An 18,304-nucleotide genomic window follows, 5' to 3' on the forward strand; every position below is an offset into this window, starting at 1 on the left:
ATTATTGCGTCAGTGCCTGGGCCCATCGGAGCATCCTCTCGTGGGCCAGCCGGACCCTGTCCGCTCATAACAACTGATTGCAGATCCCAGCAAGTCCCAGTTGAAAGCAAAGTAAAACATGAAATACTAAAAAACTATAAAATAAAATTTTAGGTAAAAATTACAAAAATATTTCAGCATTTTGGCAAAAATTTCCAATGTTATCGGAATGTCAGAATGTCTCCTTGAAATAAGTCCCTAGTCTGGTCAGTAATACAGTAACGCTATACATATCACATACATTACCTCTGTACGGGACGATGTGGGTAATGACGGAAGAATTGCATCCACACTCCCTATGAGTTTCCGGAGAGTCAACCCGACATTCTAGAAGACGAAGGACAAAACATAAAGGCATATTTCATAGAAAAGACTTAAGATGCAGCCAAAGTACGGTGAATCTAAAAAGGTTAATATCCAACTTGGCTGCAGGGATGAAATCAGATGAAACTGGTACTGTATATCAAAGCCGATTGATTGGAGGAGAACCCCCGTTCAGACTATGACTCACTACAAGAAAAGGGTGTCCTAAGGATCTTCATGACTTCCAATTGAAATAAAGTCTAAAGTCTATAGTTTAGTGCAGTAGTTTCCAACCGGGGGCTCTCTAGCTGTTGCAAATTTACAACTCCCAGTCTTCGGCTGTCAAGGCAGGCTGGGAGTTGTCATTTTGTAACAGCCGCAGAGCCAAGTTTGGAAACCACTTGTATATTGTATGGGAGGAAAGACACTAACAAAGAGCAGCTCTTATTTTGGAGGACCTGACCTGTCCTTATATTACATGGGCAGTCATTCATTTGAATTCCTGTAAAGTAATACTACATTTCCATGGGATTCTGAAGCTGGACTGTTGTCGATCAGCAGATCGCTGATCCGGTTTCAGTATAAAAGGGTTTTTTCATGTCGAGACATTTTAGAGGGATTGTAGCTTTGCTCTTCAGATCACTAGGCAGTTTAAAGTTTATAGACACTTTGGACATAAAAAAATAAATGTATAAATGTTAGTGGTTTCCTGAAGTTAAAGAAGTTACACTAAGTTTCAGGCTGCAATCTTCATTCCTTCATTCATTTTCAAACCTCCTGATAGTTTACAGCCTGCTCCTAGTTTCAGACTTTTGATGTGGATGTGTCCCTCCCAGTAATACATTATGGATTAGTGATGTCTGTGTGTAAAGGATGCTCCTGCCTTCCCTAGCTCAGAACAGCTTTATTCCTGTACTGCTTTCTCCTTCTACAGCCTATGAGGAATCACTTCTCCCTTGTGCTGATAGACACTAATGCGGAGTAGTGTGTGATTCCTCCTCCCTCCCTCCTCTCCTCTCCGTTTACACAGATACACAGACTGTGTATTCCTCCCCCCCCCCCCGTGCTTTCCTCACTATTTACTCTCTGATACTGACAGCCTGTGTGATCTGCACTCACTAATCACTTGGATTAGTTCCCCCCTCTCCACACTCTGATCTGCTGTATACAACCCTCTCTTCCTTTCCAGCTGCTATCTCTAACACTGACAGAAAGGAGAGGGAGAGCAGAGAGGAACAGTGGGCTGTCTGATTTATGTCAGAAATTGCAGGACAACCAGCTATGTACAGGACTTTTACAGACTCTACAGCAGCAAAATGATGGATATTTGGAAAGTTGATTAATTTGGCATTTAGGAAGCAAATTAACTAAATAAATTCAGTGCAAATGGGATGACTCATGGATTGGTACATTATAAGGAAATTGGGTTAATGTAGAAGAAAATTAGATACCTAGTGACAAAGTCCCACAAAGCTAATCCTACCTTAACTACAAGGATGTATCCCTCGGGAGGTAGTTGGTAGATGTCATTCTTTAGTTGTAGCACTGATTTCACCAGCTCCATCACACTCTGGTATACATTGTCATCTGTACGATCGATGTTGGCAGTCGGAGCTGTTTGGAGGCTCTGTGAGAAGCCACAGTAGCGTTACAATGAAACAAAACCCAACATGACACAATGTAACAAGTTTTCAGTTGATAACAATAAACTTAACGGACTTTCCGCAAGCTTTGTAACGGTTTGGTAGATACGGATATTTCCAGTGGTGATGACATGTTGGTAATCAATAAAAAAAATATTCCAAAATACGTCTTATCACAAAAAATTTTGTGGATACACGCACACTGGCCAAATTGTTTTGCGATCGGGGGATAAAAAGTTTCTATACGTGATAAGTAAATTAGGGAACAAGAACCCGACTCATACAGTTGTCAAGAGAACTCACGAGTCAAAGAGCAGATACATAATGTTTTATCATTTAAAGGGGTACTGCCAATGTACCCCCATAAAAGAGCCAGGCACCGTGTTACAATAAAAAAAAAAAGCTTACACAGTGCCCCCATAATATTGCCAAATACAGTACCTCCATAAAAGTGCTAACTACCTTTTCACCACAACACTGACAGATACACTTTTCCAATAACAGTGACAATCCCGGTGCCCCCACAACAGTTACAGACACAGCACTTCCACAACAACAGTGGCAGCCACAGTGCCCTCATAACATATCCAGCCACATTTTCCCCATAACAGTGACAGCCATAGTGCCAGTAAGAAGTGGAAACCAAAGTGCCACTATAGTGATAATAACAATCATAGTTACCCTAAAATGACAGCTATGGTGTCGACAAAAAAAAAAAGCAGAAACCAAGTTGTTTCACAGAGGGAATAATTTACTTAGCTGCTTCCATCTTCTACTGCTGACAGTAAATGACATGTAAGCAACCAATGAATGGCCACCGGTATGTCGTTTCTAGTAGGGATCAGCACTGGAAAGAGGCTTGAGGAGTGGCTATGACTGCCCCCTAGAGTAGAGGAGGTCTCACCTTTTATGATCTTTCAAGAACTTCCAAGAGAGATACCATCGTAGGTCTACTAGAATTGTATTCTTCTCCTTAAAGTTAATTTTGTTTGCCAGTGAATAAGCACAAGCCGGCTATGCCTACTGATAAACCCAGCCCTCATGTACGTGTATGTGTATGGAAAACAGTTTACACCCCACCACGCCAGATGCCAGCCTTCTAATATCAATCTCCTCACCTGTGGGGCAAGCCTTGGAGGCTTCTGCGGAGGAACCGTGAATTCAGCTGTAAGAGATGCACAAAGTCATGAGGACACTCGATATAATCAACATAGTTTCCAAGTTAGCAGGCCAAGGTTGGACCAGCCCATGTTACCGAACCAACGCTAAAGCCGCTGCTGTGTAAAATAAGGTTGTCCCCTGAGGACCATTCATACATATGCCAAAAGTCATAGCTAGGCTTTATCTTAACCAGGGCAATGATAAAGTTCACATGTGAAGTTCACACATCAACAGTCAGAGAGGCTTGTTGGCGCCCAACTTGGCACCCGGGGCATATGCCCCACCGGCCTCCACCAATCTATACCCACTAAATCTAATGTCCAAGACACAAAATAGTCCTGTCTATGCAGGTCTTTAGCCAAACGCATGTCCAAAAAACCTGATTATCATGTGATTGGCTCAAGACCGGCACATGACGAGTATAGGGGACTGTTTTCTGCCTGGGATTCCTGCAGATAGCATTTGCATTTTGAGCCTCCGATCGACCTAATAGCGCAAGCAATCAAAGGAAGAGGTAACCCCAACATTGTCTAGCGGATAAGTACTCTTCACTATCTTTACTTCATATAGAAGTGGTGACAGGTTCCCTTTAAACTAGTGGGCACTATGCGTCTTCACCATATGTCCCCACAAAACTGAGATGGGGCTGCACACTGTTTTGACCTATTAGTCGAATTTGTCACTTGATATTATCCCAACTGTTCTGCAGGACCCCAACAAACCAGCTACAAGTGGAGCTCTGTTCAAGATGCTGACGGGCTGAGATCCTGGAAGCTGGTGCACTTTAAAGAATAACTCCATCCGTGGTAGCTTTAGGTCTGTTTTTACTGTTCAGCCTTCTTAACAAAGTTTTCTGTATTGGACGATCCCTACTTGTTAGAAGGGTCTCTTGAGAATAAGCTGATCAATAGTGATCAGATGTGATCTGTGGGGAAACCTGGCAGCAAGTGTTCAGTTTCCCTGCAGCGCCACCACAGGGGAAATGAAGCATTACACAGTGCCCATTCATATCAATGGTGTCTGTGTAATACAGGACAGGTCCTGCAGAAAGAGTGACGCTCTTTATAACCGCTCTCCACTCTGGACAAGAGATGAGGATCATGAGAGGATCATGACCCCCCCCCCCACTATTAACTCCGAATTTCCTAATAGGTGCATGAAAAAGTATTTTAGAAACTAGACAACCCCTTTAAAGGATATGCCATAATTGTCCGATAGATGCGGGTCCCACCTATCACTAGAATAGGGCCCCTGACCCCTTCCTTTTCTGGCTTACACGTCTCCTCGGACACTGACGAGGTGTTCAAAGTTTCAGAAACAGCCGAGCTCGCTGAGCTACGCTGTTTCCATAACTCCTATAGAAGTGATTGGAACTTGCGTAAACAGGGTAGCCGAGCGAGTTACAATGTTTTCACAGCTCCCCATTCTGGAAACAGTGTATCACTCCGTGCTACTCAGTTTCCATTTACTTCTATGGATGTGGATATCCTGTGGATATGCCATAAATGTCCAAGAATGGAAAACCCCTCTAAATTCTGATCCCTATACCACAAAACCATACAGTGACAATGACCGTCTCCTTCAGGAATATGAATGAGAAGTTGTCACAACCTCCGCTATTTGTGATCTTCCCTGTTTGGAAATGTATATGTTTCATCGGTGGTCTCATACTCACTGTATGCAACATCTTTTTCTGGAAGTGGCTGTAAGAGACGAAATATGAAAACTTCATCATCAGAGGGAATTTATGATTTCAGCTCAATGGAAAAAAAATCATAGATAAAACAATAGAAGGTTCTGGCGCCTGAGATCCTACAGACCCACCCCCTGCAGCCGAGACATAAGGCCAGGCATGTGCGACTAGTATGACTTTTCATCCATGATGTGTCAGTCCATTCAAGTCCTGCAACTTTTCCATTAAAAAAAAAACCCAACCCCCCTCCCATGGATAGATATTATTCTAAAGGATCAAAGATGTACGAGAAAGTAAAGAAAAAGTGTCATGAAGACTGAAATATGTGGAGGCCATATGGACAGAATCTGTAAGTCCAGCCCCCCCGCCCCCTTCCTCCAGGATCTGCCATCTGGAAGATGTATACTGTGTATGGAAAATGGGTGAAATACTTACTACATCAAGCGTCTTGTCATTGACTTGCTTCTTTTGATCCTGAAGGTAAAAATAAAAAAATGATCAGATCCCGTAGAAAGGGGTCAACTGGAAATGTGTGTCCTCTTTAATTTGCTCAACTGGCTATATACAATACAAGACGGCATCCTGGCGCCAGCTATTGCAGTAAGTATAGACATAGGAGGTGTAATATTCTTAGCTGTGACCCGCTAGTAAAGTTGGTCGGTGCCAGTGATATGCCACTATACGATACCTGTGCCACTATGGAATAAAACGGCACATTTATACAAAGTGTTATTTGGCGTCATGTGCCAAATGAACAAAACTGTTGCACAGACGTATGTGAATCTGGCTCTGGTTCTGCACTTAGAAAACGTCGCTGCATTGTATGACTGGCGCACGTCAGGCTTGGTCGGTGTAAAAAATACAGCAGGCATTTTATAAATTTGGCACAAACTCGTAAAAATTTGGAACTTATTCCCAAAAAGCGCCACACCTCAAATCTTATGAAAAATTATCCCTAAAAGATGGCAAACATGCCCCAAAGTTCTGATATTGGCAAAGGAACCTCAACATGGCAGGTTGCGAACCACTGAAACAGACTATAGGGCTCCTATGGAGACTTTGGAGAAAGTTGACCCAATCCTGGTTGGCCCCATGCCCTTAGGTGGTGAGAAACTGTGCAGGGCTCCTCTCTATAAAGGAACTGTATAGTCAGCAAATAAGGTAGTGGAAAATTGGCCCAAAGGTCGAAGAAAGAGCATGGATTGGTTAAACAAACACCAAACCCTTTTGTCCTTGCTCGAAAAACTTGGCATCATAATGAAGGCCCATTTTGGTCTTTGCCATGGGGTTCCCCTCCTTTTTATGTAGAGTAGATGACCACTTTGGTCAAAACCTTACCATGACGCAAGCCACTGGGGGACTATCTGATTGCGGGAGTCCTTCAAGTCAACTCCCTTCCGCATGTAGCTGCTCATATACAATTACATGGTACCGATTCAAAATCAATGGGTGCCCAATCATGCAGGGACCCCAACATCGGTTTTTGCTCTAGCTAATAGAGGGAAGTCCAGGTCTGGGTATTCCTATTCTTTATACCCGCCATGTACCCTATTAGCGCACAATGAAGGGTCCATAAGATCTGATGTTAAAAATGATGGATAAAATATAAGCATTCTGCCGTTTCTCTTACAATGTTAATATTCTGGGCACACACAGGTCTGGTATAATGACGGGATTTGAATCCCTTATAATACTGCCCCCTTCCAGGTCACTGTTGACCCTTATGCATTAAATATTTCACATAAGAAAGCCGTCAAGTCCATGGGGATCACAGATTTTCGGAGTTGCCCCCTTTGGTTCTTTTTGTGATATATCAGAGCGTGGTGATTCAGTATTCATCTGACGGCAGGAAACCAATTACATCCGACCCCATCTACGTCTCAGCGCGTAGACTGACATGGAGAGGAAAAAATCAGGGTCACTGGGGACCAGGAATATTTAAGTAACGGGTTAAGCTCAGCTGCCTAATTAATCGTCCACTTGCCAATCTTCCCAAGGTGACGGGGTCACGATCAATATGTAGCAGATGTAGGCGATATCCAGCGGTAAAATAGCCCCATACAAGTTACTACCTCTGCTTCTAATTCATCTTATATATTGAGTTTAATAGGAGATCATCACCACGAAGGTCACAACTGTTTTTGGTTATTTTTGAAATGCATTTCCCCTTTAATTAAAAAAGATTCTCATTAAACATAAATCCATAAGTAGTCGTCTTCTGTCAAATACTATCCAGCCATCTCTTGATTAGATCTGTTCCTGCAAGCAATATGGCCTACAGGGGGCATCACTCAACTTCCCCAGGCTCCTAAATGGCAAATGTGTCTAGTTATGCCCTGAAATGGGAATGGGGGATGTATCGCTCCATAAAAAGGCACGTTGCCCATTTATCCCATCTGGGAATGCTGAGTGATCCCGTGGGAAGCTTAAATAACTAACAATAGGCTAGAAATAACTTTTAAGATGTTTATTCCAGGTCTTGGAATTATTGTTTTTTCTTAATTATAGGGGGGAGAAATGTTCCTTAAATATCTTTGGTTGGCTAAAAACTAAAACGTTTGTCCACTTTGGATAATCCCTTGTATTAGAATGGTGGGACTGGGATTCTCTGCTTTACACTGCAGGAGAATCTGGCAGAGAGTGTTCAATATCCCTACAGCTCCACCACAGGGGAAAAGAAGAATTACACAGATCCACTGCATAGAAATAGAATTAAAATGTAACCTGCTGGCTACCTGCATCCACCACTAGGAGGAGCTAACTACATACTGTTATACATTGAACTCAATAGTAAATCAGTATGCAGTAATCTCCTAAACTCCCCCTAGTGGTGGTTGCAGGCAGTGAGAATTGTATCATTTTACTCTATACAGGGAATTGGGGCTCTGTATCCGAAAAATTAGCTCTGACTGCTATAAATTTACATTATGAAATTAATCAGCACAGATTTTGGACCTAAAAATGACTTCACACACATAGTCTAATTTGTATTATATAATCCACAGTTATCTAAGTTTTTTTACTCTTTTGAGAGTCCGCCATTCAGCCTTTTTTTTTTGTTATGCAGGCAGCACAATCTACAGGGGGCTGTGTGTGTAACTATCTACAAAGGGGTTGTGTGAGGCACCTTCTACTGGTGGGTGGGTGTGGCGCTATCTACAGGGGAGTGTGGTGCTATCTACAGGGGAGGGGGTTGTGATGCAATCTACAGGGGGCTGTGTGTGGAACTATCTACAAAGGGGTTGTGTGAGGCACCTTCTACTGGTGGGTGGGTGTGGCGCTATATACAGGGGAGTGTGGTGCTATCTACAGGGGAGGGGGTTGTGATGCAATCTACAGGGGGCTATGTGTGGTGCTATCTACAGGGGGCTATGTGTGGCACAGTACAGGGGGTCTGTTTGGCGCTATCTACAGGGAACAGTGTGTGGCGCTATCTACAGGGAGAGGTGTGGTATTATCTACAGGGGGCAGTGTGTGGCACTATCTACAGGGGGCAGTGTGTGGCCCTATCTACAGGGGGGTGTGACGCTATCTATAGGAGTGTGTGTGGCGCTATCTACAGGGGGCTGTGTGTGTGGCACTATCTACAGGGGGCTGTGTGTGTTGCGCTATCTACAGAGAGCAGTGTGTGGCATTATCTACAGGGAGCAGTGTGTGTGGTAATATCTACAGGGAGCAGTGTGTGTGGTAATATCTACAGGGAGCAGTGTGTGGTATTATGTACAGGGAGCAGTGTGTGGTATTATCTACAGCGAGCAGTGTGTGGTATTATCTACAGGGAGCAGTGTGTGTGGTATTATCTACAGGGAGCAGTGTGTGGTAATATCTACAGGGAGCAGTGTGTGGTAATATCTACAGGGAGCAGCGTGTGTGGTAATATCTACAGGGAGCAGTGTGTGGTAATATCTACAGGGGGCAGTGTGTGGTATTATCTACAGGGAGCAGTGTGTGGTAATATCTACAGGGAGCAGCGTGTGTGGTAATATCTACAGGGAGCAGTGTGTGGTAATATCTACAGGGGGCAGTGTGTGGTATTATCTACAGGGAGCAGTGTGTGGTAATATCTACAGGGAGCAGTGTGTGTGGTAATATCTACAGGGAGCAGTGTGTGGTAATATCTACAGGGAGCAGTGTGTGTGGTATTATCTACAGGGAGCAGTGTGTGGTAATATCTACAGGGAGCAGTGTGTGGTAATATCTACAGGGAGCAGTGTGTGGTAATATCTACAGGGAGCAGTGTGTGGTAATATCTACAGGGACCTGTGTGTGGTAATATCTACAGGGACCTGTGTGTGGTAATATCTACAGGGAACAGTGTGTGGTAATATCTACAGGGAGCAGTGTGTGTGGTAATATCTACAGGGAGCAGTGTGTGGTAATATCTACAGGGAGCAGTGTGTGGTAATATCTACAGGGAGCAGTGTGTGTGGTAATATCTACAGGGAGCAGTGTGTGTGGTAATATCTACAGGGGGCAGTGTGTGTGGTAATATCTACAGGGGGCAGTGTGTGGTAATATCTACAGGGAGCAGTGTGTGGTATTATCTACAGGGAGCAGTGTGTGGTAATATCTACAGGGAGCAGTGTGTGGTAATATCTACAGGGAGCAGTGTGTGGTAATATCTACAGGGAGCAGTGTGTGGTAATATCTACAGGGAGCAGTGTGTGGTAACATCTACAGGGAGCAGTGTGCGGTAATATCTACAGGGAGCAGTGTGTGGTAATATCTACAGGGAGCAGTGTGTGGTAATATCTACAGGGAGCAGTGTGTGGTATTATCTACAGGGAGCAGTGTGTGTGGTAATATCTACAGGGAGCAGTGTGTGGCATTATCTACAGGGGCAGTGTGTGGTATTATCTACAGGGAGCAGTGTGTGGTAATATCTACAGGGAGCAGTGTGTGGTAATATCTACTGGGAGCAGTGTGTGGCACTATCTACTGGGAGCAGTGTGTGGTAATATCTACAGGGAGCAGTGTGTGGTAATATCTACAGAGAGCAGTGTGTGGTAATATCTACAGGGAGCAGTGTGTGCTAATATCTACAGGGAGCAGTGTGTGGTAATATCTACAGGGAGCAGTGTGTGGTATTATCTACAGGGAGCAGTGTGTGGCAATATCTACATGGAGCAGTGTGTGGTAATATCTACAGGGAGCAGTGTGTGATAATATCTACAGGGAGCAGCGTGTGGTAATATCTACAGGGGGCAGTGTGTGGTAATATCTACAGGGGGCAGTGTGTGGTAATATCTACAGGGAGCAGTGTGTGATAATATCTACAGGGAGCAGTGTGTGGTAATATCGACAGGGAGCAGTGTGTGGTAATATCTACAGGGAGCAGTGTGTGGTAATATCTACAGGGAGCAGTGTGTGGTAATATCGACAGGGAGCAGTGTGTGATAATATCTACAGGGAGCAGTGTGTGTGGTAATATCTACAGGGAGCAGCGTGTGGTAATATCTACAGGGAGCAGTGTGTGGTAATATCTACAGGGGGCAGTGTGTGGTAATATCTACAGGGAGCAGTGTGTGATAATATCTACAGGGAGCAGTGTGTGTGGTAATATCTACAGGGAGCAGTGTGTGGTAATATCTACAGGGAGCAGTGTGTGGTAATATCTACAGGGAGCAGTGTGTGGTAATATCGACAGGGAGCAGTGTGTGGTAATATCTACAGGGAGCAGTGTGTGGTAATATCTACAGGGGGCTCTGTGTGGCACTATCTACAGGAGGACTGTGTGTGGTGCTAACTACAGGGGGCTGTGTGTGCTGATCTCTATAGGGGGCTATGGGTGGCGCTATCTACAGGGGGCTGTGTGTGGCGTTATATACAGGGGGCTGTGTGTGGCGCTATCTATAGCAGGCTGTGTGTGGCGCTATCTACAGGGGGCTGTCTGTGGCGTTATATACAGGGGGCTGTGTGTGGTGCTTTACTTTACAGTGTTTGGTACTATTATATTTAGGGGCACAGTGTGTGGCACCATGAGAATTTTATCTTTTTTGGAAAAGTGGGGAGCCGAAGACATCTGAGTGGCAGATTATGCAGAATTGGTTCGTGGTCGGGAGAAGTCGTCATGAAGTCTGGACCGGATGAAGAAGAAATATCACCTCTCCTGACATGTTTATTATAGGAAATACTTGTATTTCAGAAAAAGACTTTGTGCAGTCCAGGACTGATAGACAAATGTGTGTTACCATACCCCTTGTCAGGAGGAAGTGTCCTCAGCGATGTTTGGAGACTGTCAGTATGTAGGGACACAGCCTTTAGACAAGGGGATTCGTAACACCCATTTATTAATGCTTGCACAAAAAGGTGGTGTTAACAATAGTTACGGCGTGGCGGGAATGACGGTGGAGAAGGGGGGTCCAAGTTTGGATAACAGCCCAGGGCCTATGGTCTACTTAATCCGCCACTGGTTATATCTGCTTTACTTTGAAGGGTATTCAATAAACCGGAAGCTGGAGAAGACTGCACCCCTGCAGCATCAGGACAAAAAACAAGCAAGACAAGGGGCAAAACTGCAAGGAGTATTATAAAGGAAGCCCAAAGGAGACAATCCAGACGTATAGACCATAAAACTAGAACCTGACATCCTCCTGGGTGTAATATAATAGCGAAGCATGGGAACAACCAGCTCATTATCTGCGGGAACAGAGGTTGTCAAGAAGTACTTAATCCAGGTAATTCAAAGCACAATGTACCGCGGTGCTCGCATTCCGTTCTTTTACTCATTAGGACACAACGATTTACAGATTCCGGCTTCCATCATCGCAAAATGCAGAAAAATCTCGAAAGTCGTTATTCCTGGAAAATAAATGGTATTCGCCCCCTCCCCCAACCCCATGGCTGGCAGCAGGATACGGGAGCCCATTCGTTTATTGATGCATCTACAGTATAAGAAGATCATTTCACTAACACTGATTTAACAAGTCATTTTCTGTCCCTTCGAATTAATGAATCATCTGAGGTCCCGTCCCCCGTCCCCCCCGCTATGATAAATAGACCTGAATGGGCTGCGGAGATGATACGGAATATAACGCAGAGCCTCGTCTGTGAATTATAACGGGTCAGTAAGATGATCCTCCCAATTTGTTGCATTGTTTTCACATATTTCAGGTCGGCCTCAGGGACTGTTGGAAGAAGCCGATCCGTTTTGTAGACAAAGACTATAATACCTCATGTAATGGCGAGTAGATATTGGACTAGTATGTTAATATGTTCAGTGACTCCAGCTCATCTACAACGCCTATTGGAGTCTATGGGAGTCAGAAATCAACCTTTTTTTTTCATTTTCATGTCAGAGGCATAGGCTGTTGTTTCTGCTCTCTCTTTGATTCTCTCCCTCCCCCATGCTTTGCACTGCAGCTCTTTTCAGATTGGCTTCTGCGCATAAACAAACATCCGCCAGAAAGGAAGTCGGCAGCCCAATTAAATTGCATTCAAATCATGGAAGTGTCAAACCTTAAAGGGACACGACTGACAGTGTCAGACCACCTATGGTAGGATAAGGCCCTGTTCACACTGAGTTTTTTTGCAGGTAGAAAAAAAACCCGTGTTTTTTCAGCGGTTTTGGCACCCGGCCATTGAAGCTAATGCGAGGACCGCAGGCAAAAAACGATGCCAAAAACGCTCAGAAACGAGCGGTGCAGGTTATTTCTGCCTCCCATTGAATTCAATGGGAGGTTAGGGGCGGAAACCGAGAGGCCAAGAGTTGCCTGGGAAAAAAAAACGCCTATGCCTCCCATTGAAATCAATGGGGGGAAATTTCAGCCAATTTTTGGCGCCGATTCCGACGTCGTTTCCACCTCAAAATCAGCGCCAAAAACCTTTGTGTGAACAGGGCCTTATACTGTCAAACACTGACATTAATGCAAAGGTTTATACTCCACCGATGCAGCAAAAAGGTCTAGTCTAATGACCCAAAAAATGTATAGCACTTGTGCCCCTTGCCAGTCAACGCTTTACCTTGAGGTTATTGACGAGGGACCTTTCTTCTTGTTTCAGCCATTTGTTGTCTTCCATCATCTGCTGCTGCTGACGATTTATGACCTGCAGCATTTTTGCCCGTTCTTTCTCCCATATTTTCTGGGCTTCCTCTCGGCTGGAAGGTTTAACAAAATCCTCTTCCTTCCAAGGAATGGAAAAGACAACGAAAGAGTAAATATCGTCCACCCTTCATCAACGCGCCCAACCACCCAAGCTCACAACGACAAAGCACGATAGTAACGCAAAGCATGCAAGCCTTACCCTCATACTGCGACGTTTGATGATGCTATGGCGCAGGAGCGGTGGACTGCGCGTGGAGTCAATTGGAGTCTGGTATTCGGTTGGGCTACAGAGTGTGGGCGAGCTGGCGCACAGACTCTCGGGCACCTGTGCAGGAAAGGTGCGGGCACAGACACAAACATACAATTAGCAGCTTTGGCAGACGAGAAGAGCGCGGTAAAAAGTCGATGCAACGTGGAGAAGAATCATCGCCGTCATAGATAGCAAAAGCAATAGCGGTTTTATCAACAATTGCGCAGATGCATAGCGCCTACAGTATACTCGAGTTAATGGTACTGAGTCAAAACTTGAGCTGGAGATTACTGGCGCACAACCATTGGCTTCCATTTTTTGTTTCCCATTTTCTGACCCCGTCTACCTTCTCTTTGGATGGGTCAACCTGTTTGGATTTTCTTTGACCCCTTAGAAAACAAGGCCATGGTCACTTTGGAATTTTTTCGATATACCACCACTCCTGACCAGGAATTGTGCAGAGAACCACATCTCAGCGCCATTACAATGAATGCATTTCCTATACAGTGCTGGGTAAAGAGTGATGATGTACAGCAAAAAAATCGGAAGGAGTCGCCGTGCTTTAATACCGCTCTAGCCCCTTGCGTTCTAGTGATTATCGGAAGACCCATAAATTAGTTACCGTCATATATTAAGTTATGACATATTCTAGTGATTTACTAAAACTTAATATTATAGTAGCCACAAAAACATGGATAGGTTTTACTTGTAATACCACTCCTGACCATATGGTGTGCTGTTGGTTAGAACCATCAGCTGATCCACAAAAAGCAAAAACACATATGACATTTTTTTAAAGTGGAACGCAGGCATTACATACGTGTTGGATGAACCATCATTCAACCAACAGTTATCAGCGCAGAGTATACCTGTCGTAATGATTGGGATCTCCCACCGGAAATGTAATGTCTATGAGTGGTTTTATATACTCACATGTACTACTGAACTGTTGGATTTTTTCAGCTGCCCTGTTTTATATGCAGATATTTCTATTGCCCAACTTCCCACATCACTTCTGTTCTAATTGATAAGAAATGACATTTAATAGGCCCATAAATGTGTTGGGAGACGTAGATATTAGAGCTGGAGGGAGGTCCCGAGAAATTTATGTTCCGATCCTGGGCCTCGTATTTCAGCAGTGAGCACCCCTGACGCCGAAAGATAATTTTTTCCAAACACAGTAAAATTTTCTTCCCTTTCGCCTGCCTTATGACTAGATGACACATCGGCGGCTCATTGTGAACACATAGGTCTAAGGCCAAATTACATAATTTCTGCTGAACAGCAGGAAAGGAAATACAAAGGCTCGTCCAGCGTACGGCGAGGATGTTACATTGCCATAGAGAGAGTGGTCAGATTTGTTAGTATCACAGACGCAGCACACATTTGGGAACGGAAAGGAATATTTTATAATAATTGACTTTACTTTTGGTGAGGTTATTTCTACTTTTTTCTTTATTAATATTCAGTCAAGGCTGGCAAGATTTAAATTGACTTTTTTTTTTTAATGCAGATAGACAGCTGCCTAGGAGATATTATGGAAGTGATGTAGGGCTATGCAAACATTACCATAATAAACCTGAATTATTGTTGATAATATGTTGGGAAAGGTCAGAGAACTGAGATAATGTGTCAGAGAAAGCTAGTACTTTATCCGTCGGGGATGGTAAGAGATATGAGATTAGTGGTCAGAGAAAGTTAGAACTCTGAGATTATAGGTCAGTGTAGATCGGAGATCTGAGATAATATGTAAGAAAAGTTCAAAGATCTGAGATAATATGTAAGGGAATGTCAGAGATCTGAGATAATATGTAAGGGAAGGTCAGAGATGTGAGATAATATGTAAGGGATGGTCAGAGATGTGAGATAATAAGTAAGGGAAGGTCAGAGATCTGAGATAATAAGTAAGAAAAGTTCAAAGATCTGAGATAATATGTAAGGGAAGATGCGAGATCTGAGATAATATGTCAGGGAAGGTCAGAGATCTGAGATAATATGTAAGAAAAGGTCAGAGATATGAGATAATATGTAAGAGAAGGTCAGAGATCTGATATAATATATAAGGGAAGGTCAGAGATCTGAGATAATATGTAAGAGAAGGTCATAGATCTCAGATAATATGTAAGAGAAGGTTAGAGATCTGAGATAATATGTAAGAGAAGGTTAGAGATCTGAGATAATATGTAAGGGAAGGTCAGAAATCTGAGATAATATGTAGGGGAAGGTCATAGATCTCAGATAATATGTAAGAGAAGGTTAGAGATCTGAGATAATATGTAAGAGAAGGTTAGAGATCTGAGATAATAAGTAAGAGAAGGTTAGAGATCTGAGATAATATGTAAGGGAAGGTCAGAGATCTGAGATAATATGTAAGGGAAGGTCAGAGATCTGAGATAATATGTAACGGAAGGTCAGAGATCTGAGATAATATGTAAGGGAAGGTCAGAGATCTGAGATAATATGTAACGGAAGGTCAGAGATATGAGATAATATGTAAGAGAAGGTCAGAGATCTGAGATAATATGTAACGGAAGGTCAGAGATATGAGATAATATGTAAGAGAAGGTCAGAGATCTGCGATAATATGTAAGGGAAGGTCATAGATCTGAGATAATATGTAAGAGAAGTTTAGAGATCTGAGATAATATGTAAGAGAAGGTCATAGATCTCAGATAATATGTAAGAGAAGGTTAGAGATCTGAGATAATATGTAAGGGACGGTCAGAAATCTGAGATAATATGTAAGGGAAGGTCAGAGATCTGAGATAATATGTAAGGGAAGGTCAGAGATATGAGATAATATGTAACGGAAGGTCAGAGATATGAGATAATATGTAACGGAAGGTCAGAGATATGAGATAATATGTAAGGGAAGGTCAGAGATCTGAGATAATATGTAAGGGAAGGTCAGAGATCTGAGATAATATGTAAGGGACGGTCAGAGATCTGAGATAATATATAAGGGAAGGTCAGAGATCTGAGATAATATGTAAGAGAAGGTCAGAGATCTGAGATAATATGTAAGAGAAGGTCAGAGATCTGAGATAATATGTAAGGGATGGTCAGAGATCTGAGATAATATGTAAGGGAAGGTCAGAGATCTGAGATAATATGTAAGGGAAGGTCAGAGATCTGAGATAATATGTAGGGGAAGGTCATAGATATGAAATAATATGTAAGAAAAGGTCAGGGATATGAAATAATATGTAAGAAAAGGTCAGGGATGTGAGATAATAAGGTGTTATGTTCTAACAGTAGACGACGAGCGCTCTGCTGTCATGGCTGCTTACCTGGAATTGTAGATTTGGCGCTAGTAAATTCCCTGGTGCTGACGCCTTGTATTTCGGACGGCTCGGCTGTGGAAAAAGGGAAAAGATTATTCTTTTTAGTTCACCTTAACACCTGTGTATTATGATTGTTATGTTCATCTATTGATGTCTATACTATCTATGAATAGTTTACAATATATAACCACAGGTTATAAGGCTAGAAATAGGATGGATAAAAATATATTCTGTGTGGAGATCATGTAGGGTGCGGGGAAGCGGGGGCAGGGCCACCATCAGAAATATTGCGACCGATATGAGCAAATCATCAGGATTCCTTTACTATGTATAATTTTCAGCAACACTTTGGGGGGGGTTTCCTAGTCAGGAAAAAAAAAAAAAATTCAGTTGAAGGGTGACATTCTTTCTGCCACTACTAGCAGGAGCTCACCTAAATGGGAGCTCTGAATAAAGCCTACGCAATGAGCTCCCCCTAGTGGCAGCTGCAGGGAGATAATTTTATGATATTAAACTATAGATGTGTGAAGGGGATTTGGAGCTTTTTCTCAAGAAACAGAGCCTATTATAGGTACAATTCACTTCCTGAGAGCACCACTAACCCCCGCCGCATCCTAAACAATATAATAATATAATAATATAACAACAATAAATGGTGAAGTGTTAACTACAGACCTCCAGGCATATTATATATTAAGCAACATGTATAATGTATATCAATATTAACACTTTCTTTACCTAAGACTACCAGACATATTAGGTATTATCCACTAAACCACTTTACACCACCAGGAGAATAACAGGAAAACTATCACTAATACTCCGAGACCTCCCGATTAAAAAGTGTATGATGTCATATATGAAGGAAGGGTGTAAAGTCCGAGTAATCAGGGGCATTCTACTGTCTTCATTGTGGACACAAACACACTTAGAAACATCTGTTTAAAAATTCTGCGTTTGCTCCTCACCAACCTCCAGTCACAACCAAAGCTGCACTCACAATTCTGAGGTTTTCCAATTGGAATTCATGAGCGCTATGCTGATAAAAACACATAACGAACAGTTCAGAAGACATCCTACAATGTTAATGCTCCCACGATGTTCTGTACCAGAGTTTACACTGTAGAAGATATATTTTTTTCGATACTAAACTGTGATAAAGTACTGGCTTTATTTCCCACAGCGTTGTATAAACAATACAGACAGAGAACAAGCAGTGAATCACAGTAGCATGAGAGCTAATAGGAAACCAGAATAATTGTAAATGCAGCTTTGAATGTGACTAGAGTATAAAGAATGTTGTAATTTAGAAGCTAAGTATAGCAACATGACTCAATATTATATGTAAAATGTTTCAGAAGTGGAGTGTCTCTTGCATTTGTCTTTATTGAATGTAATGTAACAAAATGATAGATATGATGCTTCCAGCCAAGAAAGTAATCAGATCCTTAGATTTCCCCTTATTGTGACACATTAAATACAAAACATCCATTCTAGAATAACAATCAAATGTGAATCTCCTTTTCATCACCAAAACCATAGAATTGAATGAAAAATTACCTTCGGTGGAGGCTCTTGTACTTGAATTGGTTCAATTATTTTAGGGGGACGTTGTCGGTTATTTCTTTCTTTATCCTTTGCTATTTCTTTCTCTGTTTGATAAATGTCACTGCAGATGTAAAAGGAAATAAGGATAAAGAATATAAATAGGACAAAATAAAAAGTACCCCAAAAACACAGATGATTATATTATAATTACAATACTACTGCCCCCTATATACAGTAATATAGCTACTATAATACTGCTCCTATATACAAGAATATAACTACTATAATACTGCCCCTATATACAAGCATATAACTACTATAATACTGCCCCTATATAC

General features: G+C 42.5%; 1 protein-coding gene across 1 annotated transcript in view; it reads right to left on the reverse strand.

Annotated features, from left to right (window-relative positions):
• The window catches only part of PTK2B (protein tyrosine kinase 2 beta), a 188,466-nt gene that overhangs the window by 4,673 nt on the left and 165,489 nt on the right, over positions 1-18,304 (reverse strand). Inside the window, exons 22-30 of the mRNA XM_075860829.1 lie at positions 17,979-18,087; positions 16,425-16,490; positions 13,084-13,209; positions 12,802-12,963; positions 5,275-5,313; positions 4,822-4,849; positions 3,104-3,150; positions 1,826-1,969; positions 286-366 (exon numbers count right to left, since the gene is read on the reverse strand). Of these exons, the coding sequence (XP_075716944.1) occupies positions 286-366; positions 1,826-1,969; positions 3,104-3,150; positions 4,822-4,849; positions 5,275-5,313; positions 12,802-12,963; positions 13,084-13,209; positions 16,425-16,490; positions 17,979-18,087 (802 nt within the window). The remainder of the gene's footprint in view (positions 1-285; positions 367-1,825; positions 1,970-3,103; positions 3,151-4,821; positions 4,850-5,274; positions 5,314-12,801; positions 12,964-13,083; positions 13,210-16,424; positions 16,491-17,978; positions 18,088-18,304) is intronic.

The sequence above is a fragment of the Rhinoderma darwinii genome, chromosome 4, assembly GCF_050947455.1.
Source record: "Rhinoderma darwinii isolate aRhiDar2 chromosome 4, aRhiDar2.hap1, whole genome shotgun sequence".
Classification (NCBI taxonomy): Eukaryota; Metazoa; Chordata; class Amphibia; order Anura; family Rhinodermatidae; genus Rhinoderma; species Rhinoderma darwinii.